This window comes from Topomyia yanbarensis, chromosome 3 (genome assembly GCF_030247195.1).
Source record: "Topomyia yanbarensis strain Yona2022 chromosome 3, ASM3024719v1, whole genome shotgun sequence".
Taxonomy (NCBI): Eukaryota; Metazoa; Arthropoda; class Insecta; order Diptera; family Culicidae; genus Topomyia; species Topomyia yanbarensis.
The window spans coordinates 37083274-37110973 of record NC_080672.1 but is presented as its reverse complement, the minus strand read 5'-3'; the positions used below and the strand labels follow the sequence as shown (position 1 = coordinate 37110973).

At 40.5% G+C, this 27700-nt stretch overlaps 3 protein-coding genes across 10 annotated transcripts in view; 2 read left to right on the top strand and 1 right to left on the bottom strand.

The window, feature by feature from the left end:
• Positions 1–1146: 1146 nt before the first annotated feature.
• Positions 1147–1870, top strand: LOC131690275 (cytochrome b-c1 complex subunit 8). Its single transcript, XM_058975922.1, has 3 exons — positions 1147–1253; positions 1446–1640; positions 1703–1870. Exons 2-3 carry the CDS (start codon positions 1487–1489, stop codon positions 1795–1797), a joined length of 249 nt encoding a protein of 82 aa, XP_058831905.1. The 5' UTR covers positions 1147–1253; positions 1446–1486; the 3' UTR covers positions 1798–1870.
• A 363-nt stretch (positions 1871–2233) lies between these two features.
• On the top strand, positions 2234–16162 carry LOC131690721 (polyglutamylase complex subunit TTLL1). 2 transcript variants are annotated; one of them, XM_058976678.1, is made up of 6 exons: positions 2234–2417; positions 2477–2684; positions 3021–3593; positions 15007–15208; positions 15275–15615; positions 15674–16162. In XM_058976678.1, the coding sequence occupies exons 2-6, from the start codon at positions 2620–2622 to the stop codon at positions 15810–15812; spliced, it is 1320 nt and encodes a 439-aa protein (XP_058832661.1). In that variant the 5' UTR covers positions 2234–2417; positions 2477–2619; the 3' UTR covers positions 15813–16162. The 2 variants fall into 2 exon arrangements, with proteins under 2 accessions (XP_058832661.1, XP_058832662.1); XM_058976679.1 differs by lacking the exons at positions 2234–2417; positions 2477–2684 and adding an exon at positions 2896–2965 and having other exon boundaries at positions 3032–3593.
• Positions 16163–20666: 4504 nt separating this feature from the next.
• The window catches only part of LOC131690719 (protein kinase C-binding protein NELL2-like), a 312172-nt gene continuing 305138 nt past the window's right edge, over positions 20667–27700 (bottom strand). For all 7 annotated transcript variants that reach the window (XM_058976671.1, XM_058976669.1, XM_058976670.1 and 4 more), the window contains one exon: positions 20667–24085. In XM_058976671.1, coding sequence (XP_058832654.1) covers positions 23530–24085 — 556 coding nt within the window. In that variant the 3' untranslated portion in view covers positions 20667–23529. The remainder of the gene's footprint in view (positions 24086–27700) is intronic.

Sequence of the window (27700 nt, the reverse complement as noted above, 5' to 3'; positions counted from 1 at the left end):
TCTGTGTTACCGGAACTGCTGCCACTGGCACATAAGTGTTACAATTATTGTTTCTGTGTTCTCTTTCTTCCGGTAGGAAGAATACCTTTTCTCGTGCAATTTGCTTGTTGAAAACTTTGAGGGACGAAAGATCGCTATATCGGCCATTGTGGTGATCCCCATTACGCGCAGGTTGTTGACATCCCTCAGTATGTCCATTTGCTAGGGTGAATGCGTTTGATCTGCGACTGTTTGAATTTTTATCGTGCATGCTTCAAAAACGATCGAAGGAAATCGGGGTGTTAGTATGTCTCAGACAGCAACTAAAAATATCAAAAAGTCATTAGGCTGTTTTTATGTTAACAAATATCTCACCCCGGTGCTACAGCCACAACGCCGTAGTGAACTGAATTACTGTCAATTCAATAGTGATGCCTCCTGCTTGCGGTGCTCCCGAACTGTATTGTATAGGCAGTGTAGCTGTAGCGTCAAACCTTGTGGCAGAATCGTCGTTTTAACGTTATTGCTACCGACCGGTCGGATGATGGAACATCTTGAATTTCTCCTACTGCTGTGAAATGTTGACTAAAGGCGCTGGAATAATGGTTGTTTGCTGCTGTTGTTGCGGTTGGGAGGGTTGAATCACTACCGATGTTAAGAGATGCTGTAAATAACTGATTAGAAACAAGACTGGGATTTGCCAAAGCCGCGTTTTTCTATCTGGCTCCGCTTTCACTATACCAGGATAAGTTGTAATTCTTGCTGGCTCTAGTTAGTACCCGGCAGATACAAACTAAACCAGCAAGAATTATGAATAAATATTTGTCTACTTACCACTTCTCATTGATTCAATCCCATTTTTTCATTGTTTACAATCGCACGCGTAACTAAGCTGAGTACGATGGTAACGGTTGTTCGAATTTATTTTTCGAACGTTCAAAAATTCGAATGCGTTTATAACTTTTATAGATAATTATAAATAAATATAGATCGATATAAACAATATAAAACCAGGTGATATATTTTTATAAAAGAGTGTCACGCCCTCGGCAACACCAGTTCATTCCAATGCCTCGGTGTTTGTCAATAGAAAACGGCATAAGTGTGTGGAATAGGGTTGCAAGTTAGGTAAACAGGCAATTATAAATGTAGCTCAAAATGCTGATCGAACTATTTGAGATATACCCTCATTTCAACAACCGAGTCAGTTAGACGTCAAATCTGACATCCGTTCTGTGCATTCTGTACCTATCTGGTTCATTAGCTAAAATTTTGTGAGTAAAATTTTCAAATTCCGTAATAATTCTATAGTATTATTTAGTTCTCTCTTTAAATTAGTAATGCATGCTTACACGTGTTCTAGAAACAGTGATACTCAATAAGTGAAAGCAATGTCACTAAATTTGCACGATCAAATTTGGTTATATAATTATTTTGAATAACACCTTTTCATGTTACTCTTCCAGCCTGGGGTATTCTCGCGATCTACTAACGAGAACCGAACACAATGGGTCACGGATTCGGTGAGCTGGCCAAGGTGCGTGGCATTGTCGTCCACAAAATTTCACCATTCGAGCAGAAGGCCTTTGCTAACTACTGGAGCAAAACGATCCCGAATACTCTGCGACGGATCAGGTCGCAAATTTTCATCGTAACACCGCGTAAGATATGTCGAGAAAGAGCAGCAATATCGATATAATGTTGATTAATCTGTTTCTTGCAGCATTCATCGTGGGATACCTCGTGTACAACTATGTGGAAAATTTACACACCCAGCTGTCCCGTAAGAATCCAGCTGATTTCGAGAATGATGTCTGAGAAGCGGGCGAATCATGTAAATCATGTAAAAATACTGCTTAGCTGAAATAAACCAAGAATGCGAATAAGGTAATACTAGTGTTTTATTTCGTTTGTCGTTTCGATTTGGTACGGGATCCAGATTCGTCATTCACTTGAAATCCATCGCATGCCATTTTTGTTTGAACCCCAAAACTGAGTCAGGTTACAAACCCAACCACTGCCAGTTCAAGTACGGAACTTGCGGTTAGAACTTGACTCAGTTTTGCCTCAAGCAAAAATCAGTCGTCTCGAGGTTCCGTTGTATACGTCTATATGTGCGTACTAATTGCAATCTACCCAGCCCCACAATCGGTTATCATGGTAACTAGCGCGTACTCAAATGAGTTCAAACGGTCGCCGTCGAGACGATTGTTTGTTTTCTCTAGAAATAAAACCACACAGTTGAAGCAAAAATTTATGTCACGTGTATGCTGAAAAATGTAAAGCTCCGGTAAAGTTGGGTCAGATTGATTGACAAATCGCATATGTAGCTCGTCAAAAAACTTTCACTGATTTGTGCATGCTTCCCGTGTGAGCCGGACCCGAATCGCGCAAAAATAACTAGGTCACTCGTTTTGCAGCTACTCTAAATAGCAAAGGTAAGGACTGATTTATTCACGAAGTGATACATAATATGTCTATGTTTTTACGTCGGAAGATTTACCACAAACAACTGTCGGAATTCAGGCCATTGCGTGACTTTCCCCGTTAGGAGCAGAAAACGCAACAGGATTCATCAAGGCTACTGAGTACCTATATCCTGTTATATCTTATAATTCTCGTAATACGGAGCTCCCAGCCATGGATAGGATAACGACTGCGGATCCGAAGCGCGTGTCAACGAATCTTGCCACAATGTACGGAAGGTAGGTTGTGGGAGGTGAGCTGCAACGAGCAGTTGAATATTTGTGGGATCGGTTTGCCATTCCTAGTGGCACAGGTCGTATATGTTTATTTATGTACTTTCAATCATTATCTTATTGCTTTGATTCACAAGCGCATGCATCGATTTTGCAATATTAGTTCGAAAGCAGGTAGGTAGGTCTTTGATTTCGCTTGGCACAGTTAGCGGGTGCCATTCGAATGGGACTGACCTGCCTCGGTTAGAATTAGATGACTACTAAATTGCCAAAGAAAATGCGACGAGGTGCTCAATGAAACTATTAACACATTTACCTTAAACTGTTTTGAACTATCTCAAGAATCGCTCCAGGTCACGAACGAATGAAGATATGCTTTTGCACGGATTTGGACAAATCGGTACTCATCAGCAACTTTGAGAAACGCGGCTGGGTGCAGGTTTCAGCCGATGACGATTGGAATTATTACTGGGCAGGAACGGGCACGTGTCGAAATATTTTTAGCGTGGACAGTGGCTACCGAATGCACGATAACCAGCTGATCAACCACTTTCCCAATCATTACGAGCTGTCGCGGAAGGATTTACTGGTGAAGAATATCAAACGCTATCGGAAGGATCTGGAACGGGATGGGAATCCACTGGCGGAGAAAACGGAAGCCAATATGCCGGGGGGATCGAAATATTTGTATTTGGATTTTATTCCCATTACCTTCGTACTGCCGGCCGATTATAACATGTTTGTTGAGGAGTACCGTAAAAACCCGCAAAGCACATGGATTATGAAGCCATGCGGAAAATCTCAAGGAGCAGGTATTTTTCTAATCAACAAACTATCCAAGTTGAAACGGTGGTCCAGGGAGGCGAAGACCTCATTTCATCCACAGATTGGGAAGGAGAGCTACGTTATTTCAAGGTAGGTTTGATGGGTGTTTGTGATTCGAAGACTAGGTTTGTTGCTTGGTCTGAGGGGTTCTTTAAAATATTTCTTTTGGTTAAGCAGTGTGAGAAGTTGAACGAAAATTACGCTTTTGTACTGTACAGAATAAAATTCAAATTTCGCACTTTTTGCTCGAAAATAGTTTCATAGTTCTGGATTATAATGAATGAATGAAGCGTGTAGGATTAGTCTGAGTAACGGAAAAGTTGATATTTTAAATCAGCTCACAAGTTTTTCTAAGTCAGTACAGTAAATTACCCAGTCTTAGCACCCAACAACGAAACTAGTTGCGGAAAGAATAGAAAATTGTATTGTTTTGTTTATTTGAACTTTAACCTCGATGGGTCTTTCGCCCTTACAGAATGTAGATAATAGAACAAACAGAATTGAAACACCATGCGTACTCAGGAAGCACTTAAAGCAAGAATTATATTCACCTTATAACAGCTTTTCGATGTTTATAGCATGCAAGCTATACAAGCTTTATAAATGTCTATATGTTTTAAACGAGCTTTGCAAATGCTTATAAACACTACGAAATTCAAGCATTAAAACAGACCGTATATGGGTAAATGAAGCTTTACCTGGCTTAACTGTAGAGCTTATAAACCCTGTAGCTATGCTGCCCATAATCGCAAGTCAGTCCCATGTTCCATTAGATTCCCTATCTACATGGGACTGACGCAATTATAGGCAGTATAAGCCATATACGTTTGTCACCGATGCCATTTTAATGCCTGTTATGGTTGACATTTCCATTACACTAAAACAATAAATTCCAAATCAAAACAAATATGATATGAGGCACATTGTAAGCATAAGAAACCTTACTAGCTCCCAAAGTTTGGGCATGTCGTAAACAAATTAAAGGGCACAAAGCATTCGAGCTATAACATGATATGGTACATTGTAATATTTAGTATACAACTAATAATTTAAAAAAGGTATGATCAAAACCATGCGCCTAATTATAAGTGTAATCACAACAGAAATATTTCAGTACAAGAACGGTAAATATCAGATTAGCCAACGCCCAAATGGATTAAACGGCAAACGCGCTGGAGCAAAGTAACCCCCAAATCTTCTAAAGGCAGAAATTTGAGCTTGAAACATACGCCGCGGCGCTTCGATTGGCCAGCAATTGCTATACGCGACTTGTGTGCAAACTTGGATACAATTGTGACTCATGCATGTGAACCTGTATGCGATGGTAATTTTCAACGTATTTTCATTTAAATGTTTACACAGGTTTTTCGGAAAAGTTTGTTCCAGCTTATATGTTTGTTCTCTGTGGTAACGCCACGTTGCATATATACTCGTCCAGACCTGAAGCTGTAATGGTTGCGCAGACGATTTGAACTGTCTCCCAAACAGGGTTTTAAGCGTCGCTATAATCCCCGGTAAGTTGGCAGGATGCAACAGACGACAACGTACCGTTTCCAATGCCTTTTCCTTGATGCTTCGTTGATGTCGAAGAATGTTTTCTTCGTCACCATATCCACAAATTCTGGTAACTTGCTAGGAAAATCGTCCACTCTTCTGTGTTCCCGGAAAATATGGGAAGCTCCTTGTTGACAGCTTAATGCGCTAAAATCTGGCCTCGACTTAGCGAAGAAACACCGAAGAAACCGCTACCAATCGGTTGGAATGCTGTCGCCTGAGGATTCAGTCCGTTGCCACCGGCTGCACCTTCGCCGAACATCGCATGCCTTTGTAAAAGTTGGCTCCATATGCTTCTTCTCTAATGCCTGCTGCTTCTCCAGCAAAATCAATTGCTGTGCTAGAGCGTCACCGCCCTGGCGCACCTCGTATATATTAATTTGTGACAGTGGATTTTCCGCCGAACTTGCTGTCGGTCCGGTTCCCAACACCCATGACAACGGCTGATTTCCGATCACCCCTGTCGTTAATCCCCCGCTGGCCACCTGCCGTGGCTGATGTTCCGTAGATCTTGCTGTAAATCTACTGCCTAACAATTGCGGATTTTAGATACCAGTCGATCTGCACATCAATCGAAAATCCCATCAGTACGGCGCACAGTGGCCGGAGGCTGGCCAAAACCTCAAAAATTTATTTTTGAAATATTGATATTTTATATTTTTCCTAAATTTCTCATGTATTGAATGATGTAAATTCGAAATTTTATGATAATTGGATAAGAACACGATTTTTAACACGAGTTTAAATGTACCAAAGTCAAGATTTTTTAATGATTTTCATTTCCGAAACTACCATTGCTCTGTCACTTCAAATGCATGTTGCTCTTTTGATTTTGGTTCAATTTTAGCACAACTATTTTCATTATGTAGAGGAACTAAAGAACATGGTTAGTGAGTAAAATACATTTGGTAAATTTGCTAGCAACTATGACTTTTTAATTTAAATATGTTTAAGGTGGTCAGATCAAAAATACTTTGTTCACTAATGTATTCTGTACAAATTTCGGAATCATTTCGGAACGGTCACATAGTATACATTCTATGTGAAATTACCTCTACTTTTCGAATATCATGGTCCCGTTCTGCGCCTAGGTGCGCAAAAAGGTTTAAGGAGATTTTGAAGCTTTGTTGCTGATATGGAGACACATGGTGTTTTGTGTAAAATAGTTCGACAATCTACAGTAAACCAACACGTTCAACAATGGTTTTTAAGTAGTGTTCTTCATTTTTTATGATATTGTTGACATTGGTGAACAGTAACGGAAAATCTATCATGAAAACGGGATCATAGTTATAAGAAAGGTTCAATGGCACTGTATGGAAAAATGCATTGAATATTTTACGACCTTCGACATCAAAAATGAGCTCAGCACCTCAAAATTAGCTTAAATTGTGATTTTCAGCCAAATTAGGTAACATTTGAGGTTTTGTCCGACTTTTGTTTGAAGAGCCGCCACTGTGCGCCGCCAGGTGGCAGGTTGCTACTTGCTGTTGTCATTTCAAAGCGACAGTTTTAATTCTTACACAAGTTGAAAACTTTACTTGTATGTCAGTTCTCAGTGGCGTCACTCCAAGAACTGACGGAAAGATTGCCGTCAACTATTAGACTGAACTGGGGGTACCATCGACAAGGAAGGACTGAACAAGGTCACTCTTTTGGAGTTCAGACTCTGGCTCGGGAAGTTAGTTGAAGTAGCGATGCCATCTCTGAACACCTCGAAACCAGAGAGACGCGGAAGAAAAGAACGTGCACTCTGAAAGCAAATCTCGTTGCGAAGTTTCATCGATAGATCGCCCGATTAATGCATCAAAGTTATCCCGTGTGTTTAGATGAAAGCTGTGGCCTGGAAACGAGTGTAAAGTTGCTTGCCATGGGCGTCGGGTCCCGTTGGACTGTTGTGAAAGACCAATGGTTGTGCAGAAACTGTCTACGGAGGCATTACGGTGTCTGCCATGTGAAAACACCTTGCGCAAGGTTCTATTTCAGTACGAGCCTGTAACAATCTACGGTAAGAAAAAGCAAGTGAAAACCCATGCCTTCTTCGACGATGGAACGTCGGTGACCTTGATAGAGCACAGCCTACTGAGAGAATTAGATCTTAACGGAACGCCCTATCCATTGTGCCTGAATTGAACGGGTGGTCACTAACGGGAAGAAGATGAGTCGGTCTTACTGGATTTGAAGATCTCTGGCGTAAATGACGTCCGCGAAGTGTTTGACCTCCCAGAGGTTTATACGGTTAGAGATCTTTCTCTTCCTACACAGTCGGCTTTAGTCTCGTAATTGGCAACTAAGTACAGATATCTTAAAGATTTGTCACTGTTTCTTCACGAGTTGCATATAACAATTGTCTCCTAGGTCATGCCTTGAGAAGCCTTCAAGGAGGCGAGAACGAACCGGTGGTGTTCAGAACCCACCTTGGATGGATGGTACACGGACCCTGTACCATAGAACCTGACGCGACAAACTCGGGCTATAGCGGTCATTGTGTCAAGGAAGATTAAAGGAATCTATGACATTAAAGGAATATTACTCAGTTGAGTCATTGGGAATCTGGTGCATCTAAATCGCTACCTTCAAAGGACGAGGAGCGGGCGACCGGCTGGTAGGAAATCGCAACGAGATCGGCCTATTGTGGCGCTGTGATCAAATATAGTTACCCGACAACAAGGCGATGGCTATAAGGCACCAAATATTGTATATTAACAATATAGTCCACTCCTGTAAATCCCATCAGGAATCATAAAGGACATTAATGTAATGCCATCTGTAGACGAAAAAGGTTTTTAATCTCAATAAATAATTCTGCGATTAGCGTGCGCCGTAGATTGAAATATCAAACGCGCCCAAGAAGATAGAAGAGAAAGGTGGGCAAATTGCACGGCTCACAGAAACGAGAGGCTTGCTACTCTGCGAATTGACAGTTTTCGGTGACGTCAGAGAAATCGTTGAGATAAACAAACGAATTTCTCGAAAGTTATTAATTGACAATATTTGAGCTCTTATGGTGGAAAAAATAGTAAGCAATGGAATCTTGACGTAAATTACGGCATAATTACACTAGACACAGTGGATAATCAGTGCATCTATGTGATTATTAGCGCAAATCGGGAATTTAGCTGCATGCCATAGAAAACATATCCCACCGTAATGTTCTGTTCACAGCAAAGGTATTGGACATCGGCTTAGCTTCCTTGTGATTTATCAGGTGTCGATCATTCGTTAGCAACAAACAATATAGGAATTTCATATAATTGTTTTCGCCGACGATTTATATGACGCGCGCTCGTCAAATGTTTACACTTTAACGAGCTAGCCTAGTATATGTAAGCCGTGGGCAAATTGTTCATTTCCTAACGTGTTGGTATTTGTGTGTCTGAAACCTTGAGTATGCTGCCAGGCCTGCGCAACGTAAGAATCAATAGTTGGAGCTCAGTGTAAAATATTTCGTGGGTGTATCGGTGTAATTTGTTTTTGCATCAGCTGCATTTTAGGGATGCTGCTTTAAACTACCAGAATCTTCTCCAGCTGCGTTAGAACAAATTATCCCAAATACATGTACTGCCCATAAAAGCATAAGAGTCCCATATTGAAAAACAGCAAGCCGAGAAAAACACTATTGAAGATTTACATTCTCATTGAGCCTTATGGATGGGACAACCATGTTTTGGTATTTTTTCGGTATTTTCATAACATACCTGGTAATCTTATTTGTTCATTGTGATTCAGTGGTGATACAGAATACAATCCAACAGATAACTCATTTTCGTCAAAAATCCATATGGGACTCTTATGCTTTTATGGGCAGTGTAAGCAGAGAATGAGATGTCCAGCATTTTCGTCAGCGAAATATTTTTCTGTTTCCTTTTTTCTGTAAACTGTGCCTCTTAATGAACTGGTCAGGCTACGCAATGATCGTTATCTCATATATGATCATTAGAACGAAATCATGTAGCTTTCTCCTGCTGGAAAGATAATAAATCCAAAAAAGTTTTCTCCACTGAAAAAACTTAACACGTTAACATCATGTGGAAATCTATTGAATTATTTCAATCCACAAACACATTAAATACACACCGTTCCCACTTGAATATTCATTCGAGTGTGGGAGATATGGTTTTCAAATGAAATTCATGCGAACATGGTGTGAAAAGCACATCAACATCATAAGAAATACCGTTGACTAAAATTTTCAAATATCACGTGAATATCACATTGTTTTACTTATAGATTTCATTGGCAGAAGAATCGGTGAAATCGTTTTACATGTAGAAATGCACTACATGTTTTTCATGCGAAAGTCATGTGGAGAGTTCAACAGTATGGCAATGATCATTCAATGGATAAATATGTCATATTCACGTCGAATTTTTACGAATTCAATTTGAAACACCACATGAAATGCTTTTTAATGGATTTTCATGTGAAATTAAAAGGGAAATCATTTCTTTTACTTTTTAACATGAGAACGCACATGAAAGTGATGTTTAATTGCATATGGTATTATCGTTTCGATTATTTTCAGTGTCCTTAATCTAGAAATTTCGCCACCTCTACTATAATGTATTGTGTTGAACTGAGAATTGTCATTATGTACTGCAAAATTTAAAGTGTACTAGTAACCTTTTGTGCCATGGTGGCGCCAGTGTGGTGTCTTTTAAGAAATGCAGAAGTGAACCATATTGTTATTTTATAATATTTGAAGGCACCTAGCTTGTCTACAGCAGCAAATAAAACAAGAACCCGTCTTAGCTGCGGAGATGCAAGCGCAAATGCTCGAGTACGAGGAAGAGGGTTATATTCGGCGGCTGTTGGTAATGGAGAAAGCGGAGAAATATCCTAACGACTGGTATTTGCCAAGCCAGGGAAACTACGAATCATATTTGACATGGCTGCAAAGGTCAACGGTGTCTCATTGAACTCGTTTCTCCTAACAGGACCCGATCAACTGGTGTCACTGCTTTGCGAGTTTCGCATCGCCGTAGTTGGGACATTCGGGAAATGTTGTTCCAAGTACAGTGGAACAATGGTAACCTGGAGGATGTGCCTGAAGTGTTTTCGGTTGCAGTTATTACTGCATTACTTGCGAAACATGTAGTAGATAAGACCTTTAGTTATGACGTTCAGTGCGGGATGCTCTCCGAGCTGTGCGCACTATGTGAAGAACCGAAATGTTGAAATATTCGAAGATAAGTTGGTGTTGGTGAGTGTTGAGATTGAGAACGAAACTGTAAAACTAACCGGTGAGGTACGTTCTATCCACTCTCAAGGGGGCTTCGAGATACGCAATTGGTTATCGAATTCCTGTTCAGTTCACGAGAACCTGCACGAGGCCAGAACGGAAAAAATAAGCTTCTGCGCAGAGATGATAATGGAAAAGGCGAAAAGGTACTCAGAATGTGGTGGGACACCACAACGGACACGTTCACGTTTAAATTATAACCGAGTAATTTATGGGATTTATCGGTAACTTCCTCATTTACCTGAAGATCCTAATGCAGGAAATCTGGTGTTCTTGATGTGGCTGGGATGATGAAATCAATGGAAAGCTGACCGAAAAATGGCTGAAGCGCTGCCGAACATCCCCCAAGTTAAGATTCCTCGCTGCTTCAGAATTATAACATATGCTAAGCCCATGAACAATGTGGATAATTGGATCAAAACACGCCTAGCCCCTTCGAAGTTTCTCTCTATCCCTCGTCTAGAGCTACAGGTTGCCGTTATGGAAGCTCGTCTAGCCGACTGTATCGTCAAATCACATCGACTGCAGATCGTGTGCCGCGTTTTCTGGACTAACATCGGCCAATTCGTTGGCTTGAGGGTCAGCTGCTGAACATAAGTGGGTGAGTGGAGAGTGTTACCTATTAAAACGAACGTAGCGGACCAACGTACGAAGTGACAAAGGCTGCCGGACTTTCGGCCTAGTAGGCGCTGGTTTCGCGCACAGGATTATTGGGAATCGGAACCCAAATGGCCTGGTCATAATCGAGACCAAGGATCAACTGTAAGAAATTCGTCCCAGTGCCCTATATCATCCAGTGACCGAGCCATTTGTGAGTTTCGATCGCTTCTGTAAAAGGAAACCTCTACTGAGATCGATGGCATATGTCCGTTGTTTTGCCATGCATTTTCGTAAGCATACCAAAGGGGCCACCGCCGACTATGCTCAATAACGCAGGAAGAGTTGAAACTGGCGGAAAGTACTATGTACCGGATAGTTGAACAGCTTAATTTGTAACAATGACTCAAAAGTTAGTCCATGGGAACCTCAAAAGTTAGTCCATGGGATACCTCGCCAAAAGCAACCCGCTGTACAAGCTGAGTTCAGCCATCGATAAACAAGCTGTCCTAGTGGGCAGGCTTGTTATTTGCTCACACAATGAGCCACAAAGAGCGAAATACACCGATTAAAAATAGAGCAGCACAAAAATACTGCGATGTGCAGAACGACTGCACAAAGAGAAACTTGAAAACGAAAAAGAGTAAGATCTGTGCACCAAGAGCTGCACAATTTCGTTCAAAGAGTCACCTTGAAGAGCCACTTTTTTGTGCCTCCCCTCACTGGAAAGCAGGTAGGAAGGCGAATCAAACTACAATTCAGATAAAGTTTGATCGGAAGAACGTTTTAAAAATGCTTTTTGGTTGCATTCTCTACTTACGTGCGCGTGGGACCAAGATACACACTAAAGAGCCTCTTCATTTGTACTCTTTGTGTTGTGCAGTCATAGAGTAGAATACATGTGTAGGAGCAACACACATCGGAGTGAAGAGGTTTATTGTTAAAGACAAGAGCGGTGGTTCGCATGAAAAGTCCCGTATTTCAAAGACCGTTCTCGTACACTATTTCGGGCCAATGTCGGTAACAGTTAGAAGGAGGACCGAGAAAAGATGCTACAGTTAAGTTGGTTCAATTATAGTGCGTTCGCGCAGGGCCGACAACCAGAGGGTGAACGATTCGACCCATCTGACAAACGTCAATGTCAAAAAGTGGAAGAAATAAAAGAAAAGGAAAAACGAGGAAGAATGAGTTTTTGGCTCTCAAGACGACAAGGTTTATTCGGTGCGAGCCACCGAGCAAGAACAGGAGTGCGGCTTCCAAGACGGCCACGTTTCCTCCCTGTATGCCGCATTCCAGAGTTGACTGCTCTGAGAAGTGGTTGGATTTCGAGGCGGTAACGTTTCTTCCGTGTATCCCGGATGAGAAAGCAGAAGTTGTTGGCTTTCGAGGCGGCCGCGTTTCTCCTATGTGTGCCTTATAAGGAAAAAAAAGCACAAGTCGTCGGCGTTCATCGGAATTACAGAACCAGCGGATCTCCGCGTTCGAAACCAAAGAGGACACCGACGTAAGCAGAAATCAGGTAAGCGTGCACACTTTGCCTCCTTCTGATTTGAGTATTTTGTCGCTATACATTCTTAAAGCCTATATTTTCGTACAAAGATGGGGAGTCCTACTCACCTGCATGACAATCCGAGGTGTGCACATTTAAGTAGCGCATTCGCTAACAATGGATTCGTGTATCCTGACACTGCGCAACTTCATTACGAGGAGGGTTACCCCACTGGAGGTTATAACCGGTCGAGGAAATAACTTCATAGGAGTGTCGCATGAACTGCCCGAAGCCATGCTGCAAATCGACGAAAGGAAACTTCTTGTTGTGTTCGTCAGCCCTAGCATGAAGTTGACATTCAACTCATAGGCCGTTTCACATGTTGGTGGCTGCTGTGAGCGTCTAATCCAGTCGGTTAAGAAGATCATAAACAACTACGACCTCCCGCGCTTACCATCCGACGAGATTCTACGATCCATGCTATTGGAGATCGAGATGATCCTGAACTCAAGACCGCTAGAAAACGACGCGAAGTCTCCATTAACACCAATCCACTTCCTATTAGAATCAGCAGACGGAAGTAAGCCCCCGATTATCTTCGATAATGAGCCAACCGCCCCAAGCGGTCATGGGCGATGGTCCAGCCACAGATAACAGACGTTTAGGCTCGATTTGAATCGTGTGTAAATACCCGCTACTGAGATTCCGAATAAATCAGACGTCTGAAACACGTTTGGCAAACGTTTGTAGATGGCGCAATGATCGATGCAATGCAGTTAGAGTGCAGCTGTCAAACACGTATTGGCTCTCAAACGTGAAACTTTTCCGCTCGATGCGCCAACTGGATTTCATTTTTGGTACTAGTCAAATGATGATGAAAACATTTTCTTGCATTGATGATATATAGGATGGTTGTTCTATTTTAATTGTTTTAAAATAAATATCACATAGTTTCACAAAAAGCTTGATTACAGGTGATAAGAAAACAATCGTTCTTTCGTTTGACACCAAAACATTCAGTTGAACTCAATATTTTATTACGAATTATTGAGATCCGGAATTATTTTTGTATTGTTGAGGTTAGGTTGATTGTTTTAGATATGGAAAATGTTTATCTAGAAATTGGACTTATCAGTGGATAACCTCGACTACCAACAACTACACTCTTTAATCCAGTGATTTTTGCCCACCTTCGTGTTTTCTATCGAAATTTCAATCTCTGAATTTCATTTTAGTATAAATTGAAACCGGAAGAACAAATGTGAGTGAAGTAACAAGAAATTTACCATCTGGATATTTTTCAGAGGTAGGAAACATATTTTCTTCACCAATATTACTTTTCATTAGAAGAAATAACATTTAATTATAATATTGATTGAATTTAAAAAATTGAACAGATGAAAATAAAAACATCATCATTGAACTTCCGTGCCCTCTGGCGGTCGACATCTAGTGTTAGATCACGAATAGCAAACAGTTGCGCAGATGGCAATAGTGAAACACGGATTTCCAACGTTTATCAATTTGAAAGATTACATAGGTTTTTGAAGAAATTTTGTTCTAGCCTAAACGTCTGTTATCTGTGGTCCAGCTGTACGTCGACAGGTTTCGGAAAAGATGGGTGGCCGAGGATATCCTCGTTAAAAATTTTGAAATGCAGTAAAATGGTTCCAACTGATGAAGCCCATCCAAAAGGGTGATCTGGTGCTAATCATGGACTGTGTTAATTTTGACGCTTTTATTAGAGCCTGACTTAAGTCGTTTTTTCTTCAGACTAACCGCTATCACATCGTTTGCTTGAAGCCAGTTTGACTTCTATCCTCTTGCTCGGTTAACTGTCAAAGATGCTAACCGACGTAACAAAAACCCTTGTCAAATAAGATCTTTAATGTAAAACAGAGATCTGTTTAATTTTTCGAAGTGTATCAACTAAAAGTTATTCTATTATGTTTGATATATGTATATTGTTACATGTAGAAAGATGATCTCTATCAATATACAGTCGTGATTCACTAGTTGGACACTTTTTAACTGGACTGCTTTTTAGTTGTACCTCCGCTAGTTGGACCATTGTCCAACTAAAAAGCATCTGAACGCCAAAATTGTTGAAAGACAATATTTGATCGCTTACAATCCCGCGAACATGCTTCGCCTTGGATTAAGCACAAAAATTGTCAGGACTTCAGAATTCTCAAAGCTGTACAAAAATAAGATCCAAAATAATAATGAGATTCTTTTATTAGTCGAGAAAAGTCGAGATACATTGCATATGTTTTGTCTGCCCTAACCATAATCGCACTCCATGGTGTTTTATCGATGCCTAATATTAAGTGACAGTTCTACAGTCTACACGCTAAAATGACTTTATTGATATTCAATCCTAATTTTAACAAAAATCTCATGTCAAATTTACTTTGACAATCAATCTGACACTATTAAGATATGTGAACAGATGCATTTGCGCTGCCAACATCTCCTTTGGAGAGTTTTTGACATTTGTCAGTCGGTCCAACCAGCGAATCAAATTCGTTAGTTGGACGAGGCTGTGGCCCAACCAGCGAAGCACGACTGTACCCAATAAAAAAATCTTTATTTTATGACCTAATTGCACCATGTTACAGATACATTGAAAATCCCCTACTGATCGGGGGTAAGAAATTCGACCTACGGCTGTACGTTCTGGTTACATCGTTTCGACCGTTGAAAGCGTACCTTTTCCGGCTAGGATTCTGTCGATTCTGTACGGTTAAGTACGATACTAGCGTGACCGAGCTGGACAACATGTACGTCCACCTGACCAACGTCAGTGTTCAGAAGCATGGTGTGAGTAGGTTTTTTCTACGTTTCCGACATCACCTAAACATTTTTTGTTCAAATCGATTCTTACAGGGAGAGTACAACAACCACCACGGGGGCAAGTGGAGCGTTCAAAACTTACGTCTCTTTCTGGAGGGTACCCGTGGCAAGGAAGTGACGGATAAGCTATTTGGTGCGATCACCTGGTTGATTGTTCACTCGCTGAAGGCAGTTTCCAGTGTGATGGCCAGTGATCGACACTGCTTCGAATGCTACGGGTACGACATCATAATCGACAACACGCTCAAACCTTGGCTGGTGGAGGTCAATGCATCACCGTCGCTAACGTCGACTACGGCGAACGATCGGATACTGAAGTACAAGCTGATCGATAATATTCTGAACATCGTTCTGCCACCGGATGGCATTCCGGAGTGAGTAGTTAGTAGTAGTTTTTGCGTTTTTCTCAAATCTAACACATTTTATACGCAGTGTACGATGGAACAAAATTCCTAGTCCCGACATGCTTGGAAACTTTGACCTGCTGATCGATGAGGAGATCGCTGCTCAGGATGACGGTGCTCCCAGTACCAACGGCAAAAGTAGATCCAGCAGTAATCGATGGAAATGAGAGTAAATTTTACAACTTTTTTTTTCTCAGTATAACTTTTATTTTCAATTTTTTATTGGTTTTCATTGTTTCGATTTACAAACGATGTTTGCGCTGTTGTGACAATATTGGTTTGATTTATTACTGCTATAGGTGTGTCTTTGTTTTTCAAACTGGTACAAATGCAAATGACCAATGCTTTTTCCCCGGGTGTGGTGGAATAGTTCAGCTTCAAAGTTACAAAGTGTGTTTGCGTGTGTCGTTTATTCTTCAAATTTACTAGAACGCGTTGGATTCGATGAAAATTTCCTATTTAAAATAAATGTATTTTTTTCTTGACTGTTTCATCTGGTTTCATTTCCAAATATAGGTTTTAGGGGGCTTTCGTTAAATATTCTCTCTATTTTAATTTGTAGTTAAATAAATCATTTCCATATTACTATAATTGTGCGAACGTTTTCTTATTTGTCTTTATTTTTTTCAAATCTCGAAGTTTCGGAGCGACTTTTTGCTACAATTCTTTACAGTTTCAATTTCACGGTTAATTTTGTTAGCGCTTAGTTTTCCAAAAACCAGAGTGAAAATCAATCATTATTTAAAAAAAATCCTTATGCTGACATAAATCAAATATTTCGAAAGAAAGATAAGCCTTAAGTCGCATTTGTAATGGTGGATTTAGCGAAAAGTAAACAATTTTTAGTTGTGGAAAAATAGAAGCAGTTGTGTACTATTACAATCCAGTTAAAGCAGTGTATTGAGTAGGCATTTAACATAGGAGTATGGTAAGGATACCTGTTCTGACTGTTAACCAGGAATTAAAATATAAATAGACCAGAATTTAACACTGTTTGCCTCAGTTTAACTGTTCAGATGACTTACTCCCATAAGAATCAATGTTACCGTCTTCATAAAAGGTAATACCTACGGCAATGGTCACGTGAATATACTAATAAATGTTTTCGATTATTTCCGATGCATCTTTTCACTTTTTTGTATGCAAAATAAATTTTTTTTCTATGAAATTGAATTTTCACGACCACACCTTCCATTGAACAACCTTGATCCCTATTCTTTTGCTGGGATAATTGTAAAAATGCTAACCCATGTTGAGATGTCATACAGGAGTGGTTGTCAGGTGGAAGGAGCACTTTTAGTCGCAATTTAACCGACAAACGAGTAGAGGATGCGCAATCTGAATGAAAATTGGAGACGATAGATCCACCGATGCTAGACGAAGTACGAAAGACTATTCGAGAGCTGAGCAACAGTAAGACTCTTGGAAACGATAGAATTTCTTTAAGTCGGTAGTGACTGGATATACAAAGCAATGCACTGCGTGATCGGGATGATTCGGGTGGAAAAATAAATCGCTTCGGAATTTCGGATTGGTTAGATGACCCCATATACCCTATTTACAAGAAGGGCCGCAAACTCGAGTGTAATAACTGTCGATGTATAACGACGATGACGCCTATAAGGTACTCTCCCGTGTTCTGTTTAGTTGACTACGCCCGTTGGCTGAATCCAAAACGGGTTTTGAGATGAATGATCCACGACGGACCACATGTTTACCATACGACAAATTCTGGGAATATATCGTGTGATCCCACCACTTGTTTGGCAGACTCCAGTTGGCTGGACATGTAGCGCGAATGCCGGAGGAGAGATCAGCAAAAGTTTCGCCCACCATAGTGGCCGGAAGGGGTTGTCAACTTCGGGGCAGACCCTGAACTCGTTGGCAGTGCGTAATTAAGGAAGATGCGTGTGCGGCGGGCGTTTAAGGAAACTTGAGAATGGTGGCCTAAAATCGAGTAATCTGGAAATCTGAAATATGAGTCGGAGCACACGAATTGTTCGACCGCGCTGATGGTCATGGTGATCTTCATATTTCTCTCGTATCATATTTCATAATACAATAGCTTATTCAGGGGTGGAGATAGCGTAGTTGGTAAATCGATTGCCTTGTACGCAGATCACCTGGGTTCAAATTCCAACCCCGCACATAGGGTTAGAGATTTTTCTAAAGAGATTTCTCTAACCCGACAAAGAGGCGAATGACCCTAAGGTTAAAACCTCTATAATCAAAATAAAAAAATACAAAATGTCGACAATTCACCAGAAATAGAAACTCAGACAAGGAATCATCCATAAATGACGTAGCATTTTTTGAGCGATTTTTAGCACCCCTTCCCCCACCGTAGCATTTCGTTACAAACCACCAAATACCCCCTGGTAATTACGTAGCTTGACGGAAGCTCTCCCCCATTGTCCCCGCATTCTTTTAAATAAAGAACTATGTTAGTTATTCCCCTTTAAAAAAGTTACGTAGTATGACATGACCCCTACCCCCTGTCATCACACATCATCACAAAATACAAAACTCTCCCTCCCCCATATAGTGCTACGTCATTTATGGATGGTCCCCAAACGACGTTATTCGCAATAAATAGAGCGAAGATTTTCCTGCGATTGACCGAACGTAATCAATTTCCAAACATCGTGTATTATAATGATCCACTTTCCTAAGTCAGACCTACAATCGAGCCAAGTGAACGAAGCCTTTCTTCAATCTAGTGTGCATTGCCTCAAGAACAAGAGAAACATTGTATTTCTTCTTGCCATCATTAGTAAAGTCGACGAAAAACCTCTGTTTCGAAACAACGCCGCGATCGTTAACTTTAAATATTGTTCAATACGAGTTTTTGTGAAGTAGCAGCTTAGGCTTGCGGAAGTTGTGTACCTTCAATGTCCTCATCTCCGCAGTGTAGTATTAATACCATTCGACACGTTAGCACAAGCTGAACGATTTGTTTTGCAAAACAACTTAAAGCACGTGGTTGAAAGTGATGACGTTGGGATTAAGATGCACGTGAATATAAAAAAAATGACTATATAGAAGTAAGGCTTCATGACCTTTCACCGCGTACCCCTCCTGAGCAAAAAATGTGAAGGGTGTCCAACATCAAATTGCATCACGGAAAAAAACGCTGTAGAAATGAACACATTGGATATTTTCTCTTGAAAACTTGGGTAGAAGTAGTTTAGAGTACATTGTTTACAGTGCATTTTTATTGCTGTCAGTTTTTCGAAAATTGGAAAAAATGGTGTCACCCGAAAAGTAATGTCGCGAATTGATTTTACGCAAGCACCTGGAAAATCCTCAACTTTCTCGCCGGAACATCGGAAAACAACTCGGAATGGTGCAGTCGTGTGCGAGAGTCGTGCGATTAAACGGTACTACATATTAAACTCTAAGCATCGAACGGAATGAGAAATGCGGTCAGAATGGATGTTCTATTACTGATCAGGATCACAAGCGTGTAGTGAAAGTGGTTAGGCGGAATACCTATTCTTCGGTTATGGATGATGAGACTTCCGTCAAGGCAGACTTCCGGCAGCTTCCGGGGCTACTGTTCTTCACCGCCCACCACATATTTGATGTTCCGGAGGAAGTAAGGAAGCAGAAACTTTCAAAATTTGCCAATAAATACATGATTCGGCAAGCGATCTGCTCATTTGGCAAACGGAGTACGCCGTTCATGACTACCGGGACTGTAAACGGCGAGATCTACCCCAAGCAGTTTCTACAGAATCGTCTGCTTCCTCTGTTAAAGCAACACGAGGGCCCTACGATCTTCTGACTGGATCTAGCTTCGTTCCACAATTCTGTCCCGGAGTGGTACGAAGCAAAGGGGGTTACTTTCATACCCAAGGACACGAGTCCCCAAACGCACTGGAACTAAGACCCATCGAAAATTATTATACTGGGCAATTATGAAACAGATACTACGGAAACATGAAGAAAAAGTGGGTGTCCGTTCAGAAGAAGCTGCACCCAGATGTTGTACAGAATCTAATGAGTGGAGTTGAGCGTAAGGTACAAGCGTACGGCTATGGTATTGAAGTTGAAAGAAATAAATATGCCAAACACTTGCTAATAGCGAAGACAACAATTAAGAAGACTTATATCTTTCCTTCCCCCGTACAAACGAGAAGCAACAGAGGATACAGCGCCTCTATTGGAGGAAGGTAGGAAGCTTATGGCGTTTTCGCTTGAGCCCGAAACCGAGTCAGGTTCTAACCCGAACCGCTGTCAGTTCATACATTTTGATAGCAGTTGGGGTTAGAAACTGACTCAGTTTCGCTTCAAGCAAAAACGACATCAATGTAAAAGTGTATATGTGTGTCTGTGCATCACTATGGGAAGTACCACCTTTATCCGCAAGTGGCGTTGCTGTTACTGTCTCTAGATTCAAGACAGAGTTGATATGCAGTCTTCGCTAATTTTTATTGTCTGGAAGTTTGATCCACTGGGTAATTCTCTACAGTGTTTCTTCCGTGATGGAATTTGATGTGGGACACATATTTTTCGACACCTTGTAAGATGACAAAAGTTGCACAGTGCTTCCAAACTCTAGAAAAACGTTCGAAAATATTTCATGGCTATCAAAAACGAGTTGCGTTCTTGAAAGAATTACGTAAGCTCTGAATAAATCGTATTCCAACCAAGGCATATCTTGCGCATTCTCTTTCCTACAACGCAACGACTCCTTGATTCTTGTCGAGTAGTCCCTGTCGTTTTTAGCAACAACGAATGTTGGACTATCATACCTATTCTTGAATTTTCCTATCCACTGGGTTCTTTATGATTTATTTAACATGGAAAGTTTCCGGTGCTGATTCGGTCGCAACTTGGTACCCATCGACGGCGAAACAGAATAAGCTGCTTGATGGTTCAAAAACTGAAATATAACGGGGTGTTGAACATAAGACGACGAGATAGATATAAAGAGGACAAAGATAAAACAAATCATTTCAAGGACAGTGTGTGAGTATGTGTGTGGATATCAGTGTTTGTCATTTAAAAAAAATCAGTCTGTTTCGTTGGATAATTGTTCATTTAATTGGCTTGTTTTTATTAAAAGAAATTGTTAAAATATATATTTAATATAAATATAAAGACCAAATAAAATTACAATTTTCTAAACACTATACACTGTACCTTTTTGTTCATAATGTTTGCTTTTGTCTGCTTCTGTACTAACGAATCGATTTGATTTTCTTTGCCGAAGTAATTTTTTCCCGTTTCTTTCTATGCTGCATTCAAACTTTTAACTCAATCTTCTGTTCTGCTCAGTTTCTAATGTTTTTGTTTTTGTAATTTTTTATTTATTAACTAATATTTACAGGAATTTCTTTATACTCGCTAGGATTAGAAACTTAACTAGTAATAGTTACAGGACAGCTGATAATTTATTTCTCTGTTCCTACGATATATTTTAAGTCAATTTTTTAGTTCATTTTATTGTATGCATTTAATTTCTTCTCTTATTATTTTCATTTGTTTACTAAATACAACGCTAATTCTATTCCCATCATTATCATCATCAAAAGGCCGAAAACTTAGGAGAGTATTCTCGAATGCAGTCTGAAGAAAGAGAGCATTTTCACTTACGCGTTTAAATGTAAGTTTGTGGTTTTTTTTCCCGTGTCAGTGTGTTATTCAATGCTAATCGCCGAAATAATTAAAAAGATAACTAACATTATAACGCTAGCTTGTGTACACTATTTACACACACACAATAACGCAACTGGGGAAAAGCGTGACACACACGCACTCACGGCTGTGTTGCAAACTAATTCTATGGAGAGTGAACTCGACTAAATTGAGTTGACTTGTTTAGACTCTTGTTTTATTTTTACAATCCTGCTCGACTCAACTATGATCGGTTTAATACAGCAGTAGTCGGTTAGTGTTTTAATAAATTATAACCACATTACTAGAAACAAATACTGCGCGAGCACTAGAGTACACTTATAAGCATTTTCTCTCAACTTTTCTCTTCATTAGATTCTATACAATGCTAAAACTACCAGCTAACCAGTACAAATTTACATTATTATTGTGGTACATTAGACAGAAGGAACTAATATTTCTTTTCTTTCTTGCCCTATTTTGCGGTTTTGTTTATTCGCGTTTCTGTTGTAAAAACTTCTTCCCTCCGTTCGGTTATCATCCCGCGCTTCCATCGCCTGCTGCGACCTTATCAAAAAAAAAATCGACATATTGGATTTGCTTTATTAGTTTTTATTGTGTTTCGTTTCGCGGGGATTCCAGACAGTCATTGCAATTGTTTCGTTAATTGTTACTATGTTGATTGTTTGTTTTACACTAGCAGATTTCGTTCTCTCAACTGTTTGAAACGGCAAACTTAAAATGCACTTTTCTACTTACTCAGAATACTTTCATTTCTTCCTCTAGCGAATGTTTGATTGTTGCATGTTTTTTTTGTGTTTTTTTTTCTTTTGTGTTTTCCTAACAGAATAAAAATTAGAATAATTAGAACGATTTGGTACCGGGAAGAGACTGGTAATAAATAAGTTACACTTAACATAAACTGAAATTGACTAGAATGGTGACAATCGACGGGGTGGTCGTGTTAAAAGAATATTATAGCGATTGCGCTCGATTTTGTTCTTCATTGATCTCGTTTCCATTTTGTGTGTATTTTTGTTCGTACCCTTCCATAATATTGATCTGTTTCGTTGAAAACAATCGTTCGATTCTGTGTTAGTTTGTATCGTGTTTAGTGTCGAGTGCAATAAATAATCAAATTATACAAACAAGGACAATTCCCAGTTATTTTTTCAAAACACAGTAAGGTTTTATATTACTCAACTACTATTTACAGTTGTAACCATGTTTTGCCTTCATTCTGTAATACTTTCAGCTGCAGGTGAACTGTGTAAGTTTTATGTTGTCTGCTTCTTATAGGAATGTATTTTTCTGCGCATTTCGAGAGCGGGGTTTTGTTATCCGAGTAGGCTAAAGTATATAGCGTCGAACGACCGTTTGAACAGTGCAGAAAAACGTGGAGGTTAAGGAACAATGACGTTCGTTGCGCGGAGAGCCCTGCGCCGTGGATTTATTTCGCTTGTCAGTTTCCATCTATATCACAAGCAGTCTGAAGTTGGCTGCGATTTTGATGTTATTTTCGAAAATTCAAAATATTGGTTTCTAACATAACCTCGCACGTTTTCTGCATACGTATATACTTTATTCCCGCCCAGAAAACGTCCATCTCAAAAGGTAGGTATCACCAAAATTTTCACTGATTGCTAGTTTTATCGCTTCTGCAAAAATAAACTATTTGTTTGTTTTTTTGGTTTTTCTGCTGTCACTGGTGACTACGTTTTAAAACGGGCATCGAAAAACGAGCGAAATGGGTTTAATATGTGTTTGACTGAGCCGTTGGTTTTTTTTTCTTTAGTTTTTATATGATGCGCTTGCCTCAGAAGAAAGATGTATATATAGAGAGAAAGGGAAACGGAATAGATAAAGAGAGATTAAACGACATACATTTTGGATTGATTTTGGTATAGAGTTTTTGTTGGTAATTTTGGGCGCTTTTGCGTTATTTGTCATTGTTGGTTTGTTGTTTCGCGTAAAGATTAAAACTTCAGGAATTTGAACTTTCTAACTCTCATTTCGTTTTTGATTAAAACTCCCTATGTATGTGGTTTGGGTTACCTTTAAATTTGTTCAGCCGCTAGTAAATTACAAAACAATGTACACATAACTACAGTAAGATTAGCTGTTTTTTCTCATAATATTTAGAGAGATTCGGTTTTTCCTACAGTGGAGAAAGAAAGTATTTGATTCGAGAGAGCTGAAACAATGGTTTGGGTGATTGATGGTATGAATTGTGATTGGCGGGGGTTGATCTTGGGTGATGGGTTAGGTCATCACCGTCCCGCTGCTGTGGGTGTACTCACTGCTCTTGATGAACTTAGTTACCAATATACCTTCGGAGAGGTGCTGAAGACGATGTGGTGTCGAATCGCCCATCAGCACCGGTTGGTAGCGACCGTTTGAGAAGCTTCTTTGCTGCGTTAGCCGAACTTCGAGTGCGTGACTTCTGCGATTGATGGTGCTCTGTTGGTGGAGGTTGTGCGGACGTGACGTCGTCCTGCTGTTGGTGGTGTTGCTGAGTAGCAGAAGTGACGAAAGTTGAACTTGGCTTTGGTATCGCTGCGGTTGCAGTGCTGCTTGATGGGATTGATTGTTCTGAGGTTGAACCCGTAGGTGGGATCGTCGCTGTTGCACTGTCCCTGTCGCTGTTGACTGCTGCTGGCTGGGGTGATGATTGTGGTGATGTCTTTGGGGTCGTTGTTTGCGATGGTTTATCATTAGAAAGACTACTCTTAACACTATCATTTGCAGGAGGCTCTTCAATCTTTCGTAGTTCATCGTCAACACAATGATCATCGTAACGGCAGGTGATCTTACCGTCCTGCGCAGGATGATGCAAACCGGCATCATGATGAAGGGTTCACGTTCGGTTGTGCGAGTTCACCGTGTAATGTTGATAGCAGTGTTGGGTGTTTTGGTAATTTTTATTTTTTTTATTTTGGTGGATGTGTTTGCGTATCGTTGTTGTTTGGTGGTGGGAGAAATTGGTGTGATATTCGCAGTGTGGTGTGGTTGAACGCAAAAATGGATGTGAAGAGAAGAGAGTGAAAATTAAAACATGTAATTTTTCGGTTTTTTTGTACAATGGTTTAGGTTTTGATACTGTTTTTCATTGGGTCAGAACTCGCCTTGAATCAAAAGAGCATTGACTCAAAACAGTTGTTTGCGGCGAGGAATATGGAATGCTATCGGTTGTAGTTGTACAGAATAATTATGCGTCTCCATCGTAGCTTGCAGTTATTTTCGTGAAATTTCCATATAAGACTTTCGAAAAAATTACCTAAAAATGTGTCTCATTAAACTATGTTGTGGATTTCAATACAGCATACGATCAAATAAAAACGCTCTTCTTAACGCCGTTTTCTTGCGAAACGAAACTGAACCAGGTTCTAACCCCAACTGTCAAAAAGTATGAATTGACAGCGGTTGGGGTGCCAACCTGACTTAGTTTCGTGGTCAAGCAAAAACGGTCTGAGCAATCCGCATATTACATTCTCTTTCTTTTATTACAGCGTCATCATAAATCTTTTTCATATATAGTGAAAGACTGATTTCGACTAGGATATTATGGAAGCAAACGAAAAACGGCTGAGTTATTAGTGGAAGAGAAAGTAAACAAAGGGAAAGTCCCATTTGAACTTAGGACCTTTTGACATGTTTGTCTAGAATGGATTACTATCTGCTGCGAACTTAGCACACTATGCCTGATAGAATGAAGGTTATTTACCACAGGGGATCGCCACTCGGCAGAAGATGACAGCCGGAAAGTATTCAATGGGGAAGAGAATAGACGTTAAGTAAGCAACAGTCATTCTTCCGGTCGTAATTGCACCGGAAACTACGTTGCATGCCTTTTTCAGTGTTACAAAATTATTAAATCGTCTGCATGCGACCCGTTATTTAGCACTACGAGACAATTGTGAGTAAAGTAGATACAAAGAATCCTAGAAAGAAATTTGATTGAATTTACCCAATCAGACGGCTGTTGGTAAATTTCGGAGAATACCAACAAGAACCCATGGTGTTGAAAGACGACAACCAAGGATGTTTGGCTTTTCTCAAAATGGAACGATTGATCCGGCGTTCCATACATATCAGTACGAAAGAGAAATTTATCCAAGAGCTGATGAGTAAAAAGGTGATATTGTTTTGGAATGTTTCTTTATAACTGATCCGAATCCATATGTTGGTTTCCCTGACTCTGCAACCATCAGCAATAAGCACCGTCGAGTCCCGCTAACATTGCTACTACACGGGGCTATGGACTCCCCTCGATCTAGACCACTAGAGGTCGACTATTGAGGGGAACGTGTATCGAGTGAAATGCCGCGTCGCTGCTGTCCGTATATGGCTATTGCGCATTCATTTGTGCGAGTAAAACAAAGACGTGAAATACAGAAACGTGTGTAAACTGGGTGAAATTGATGTCGAACAAGATTTGACATTAAAGACTCTGATGCCCCGTTTGAATTTGGCTGCACCGTAAGTGATTTTTTTTCCGGCCCAGAAATAACGCATTAAATCTATTAAAGATTTCGAAAAACTTGACGGAACAATATTCGGCCGTGACCGAATTTTCCAAATTCTGCCCATATAAGCTCAGGCTTGTGGTATCCCATATAAAACAAGCAAATGTCATTGCTGGAGACAAAACACTTACGACGGAGTTCTGTGTATCTGCCCGTCAATAAAATAGAAGTAGATGGCGTCGTAACCGATTCGAGTTTGACCTCCTGTTTGGATCTACTGAGGCACGGGATTGGCTGTTCCAAAGATTTGCTCCAGTCAGCAAAGACTGTTAGTGATTGCATTCAGGATCACTCCCACAGGACGGGAAAAAATCAATGTCCATTTGGACTCGTATCGGTTGACTTTCGCCCGATTTGTTTAGCAAAATTACGTCCTCTTCGACAAAGTTTCGTTGTCCGGTCCCCTTTTAATATCACGGACCATGAATTGCACTAAATGCAATCAATTAGGTCACACAGCCTCCTAATGTAGTAACAAGGCTCGGTGTGGCAAGTGCGGAGGGAATTATGGCGATGATTCTTGTGGTGGGAATGCTGTACATTATCCTTACTATGAGGGGAGTTCGCATGAGCTCTCGACATATCTCGCGTACAAACAGCGTGAGGAGAAATTGAAGCGTTCGCTTGAGGGACGCTCTAAGCACTCTTTCACAGAAATGCCAAAGGCCTTTCGATCTCTTGACAAAATCTCAGGACGAGTGCGACTTTGATGATCCCCAAGAAGGAACATTTTCTACTGTGACTAGAAGCTATAGGAAAAGGAAGAATATTTTCTCACCTGAGATTCCTTGTAAAGGCCAAAAGCTTTTCCTTAAGGGACATAATTTATACAATAAATTGCATAAAGAATTCCTGAAGGTTGGAACGCTCGACAGCTTGATGAAGTAAGCAGAATTGTAAACAAAAATGAAAAGTCTAATCAAAGCCAAAAACGCAATTATTGGTGCTGGTTCGTCGACGAGTTGACGAGAGAAACATCGACGAGTACTCTTTGGGGCACTGCCCGACGTATGCATAACCGAAACAATACCAACGAAGGCATAGAATACTTCTACCGCTGGATATTCGATTTTACCACAAAAGTCCGCCCGGACTCTGTGCCGGCCCAGAAGACCTACCGCGTCGCGTCCCCTCACGATATCGCGAACGAATCACCGTTTTCGTTAGTGGAATTTATACTTGCACTTTTGTCATGCAGCTATAATGCTGCAGGGTTGGATAGAATCAAATTTAACTTGTTGAAGAATTTACCTGACACCGCGAAAAGGCGGTTTTTGATTTCTTTCGCTCGCCATTCCAATACCGGGAAAATCAGACTTCGACCACAATTCGTATCGACCGATTGAGATGCTGTCCTGCATCCGGAAGTTGTTTGAGAAAATGATCTTGTTTCGTCCCAACAGTTGGGTCGAAACAAATGGCCTACTGTCATATACACAATTTGGCTTCCGCAAAGGCAAAGGGACGAACAATTGCCTTGCGTGAATGACATTAACGAATGTCTTGTCAATTCTTGCATGCTAAGGTAACTTGCGGTTAACGGAGTGGTCTCTGTTATAAGACCCAATGCTGTCGATCTGCAAGGACCATTGCAAGATACCTTGGATAATTCATCAGCTAAGGCTATCCAGCTGGGTATCGAATTCTCGACTGAGAAAACTGCGCTAGTCACATTTTCAAGGAAGCGGGAACCAGCGCAGCTACAGCTTCTATCGATGCGTCAAACTATTGCTCAGGTTTAAACGTTTAAATATCTCGGGGTCTGGTTCGACTGTAAAGGTACCTGAGGATGCCATATTAGGTATCTAAAACAGAAATGCCAAACAAAGGATCAGCTGATTAGGTTGTACCCAACAACAATATTGTCGGTGAAAGAGTACGGGTATTTCTGCTTTCGCCCTGCTGAG

What these genes read in the sequence shown, in the direction of transcription:
- LOC131690721 (XM_058976678.1), top strand. Translation starts at nt 2,620, where the DNA reads ATGGATAGGATAACGACTGCGGATCCGAAGCGCGTGTCAACGAATCTT. An exon ending in GAGAGCTACGTTATTTCAAG is followed by an intron (nt 3,594 to 15,006) that starts GTAGGTTTGATG and finishes ACCATGTTACAG; the next exon opens with ATACATTGAAAATCCCCTAC. An exon ending in CCACCGGATGGCATTCCGGA is followed by an intron (nt 15,616 to 15,673) that starts GTGAGTAGTTAG and finishes TTTTATACGCAG; the next exon opens with TGTACGATGGAACAAAATTC.
- LOC131690275 (XM_058975922.1), top strand. Translation starts at nt 1,487, where the DNA reads ATGGGTCACGGATTCGGTGAGCTGGCCAAGGTGCGTGGCATTGTCGTC. An exon ending in AATTTTCATCGTAACACCGC is followed by an intron (nt 1,641 to 1,702) that starts GTAAGATATGTC and finishes TGTTTCTTGCAG; the next exon opens with CATTCATCGTGGGATACCTC.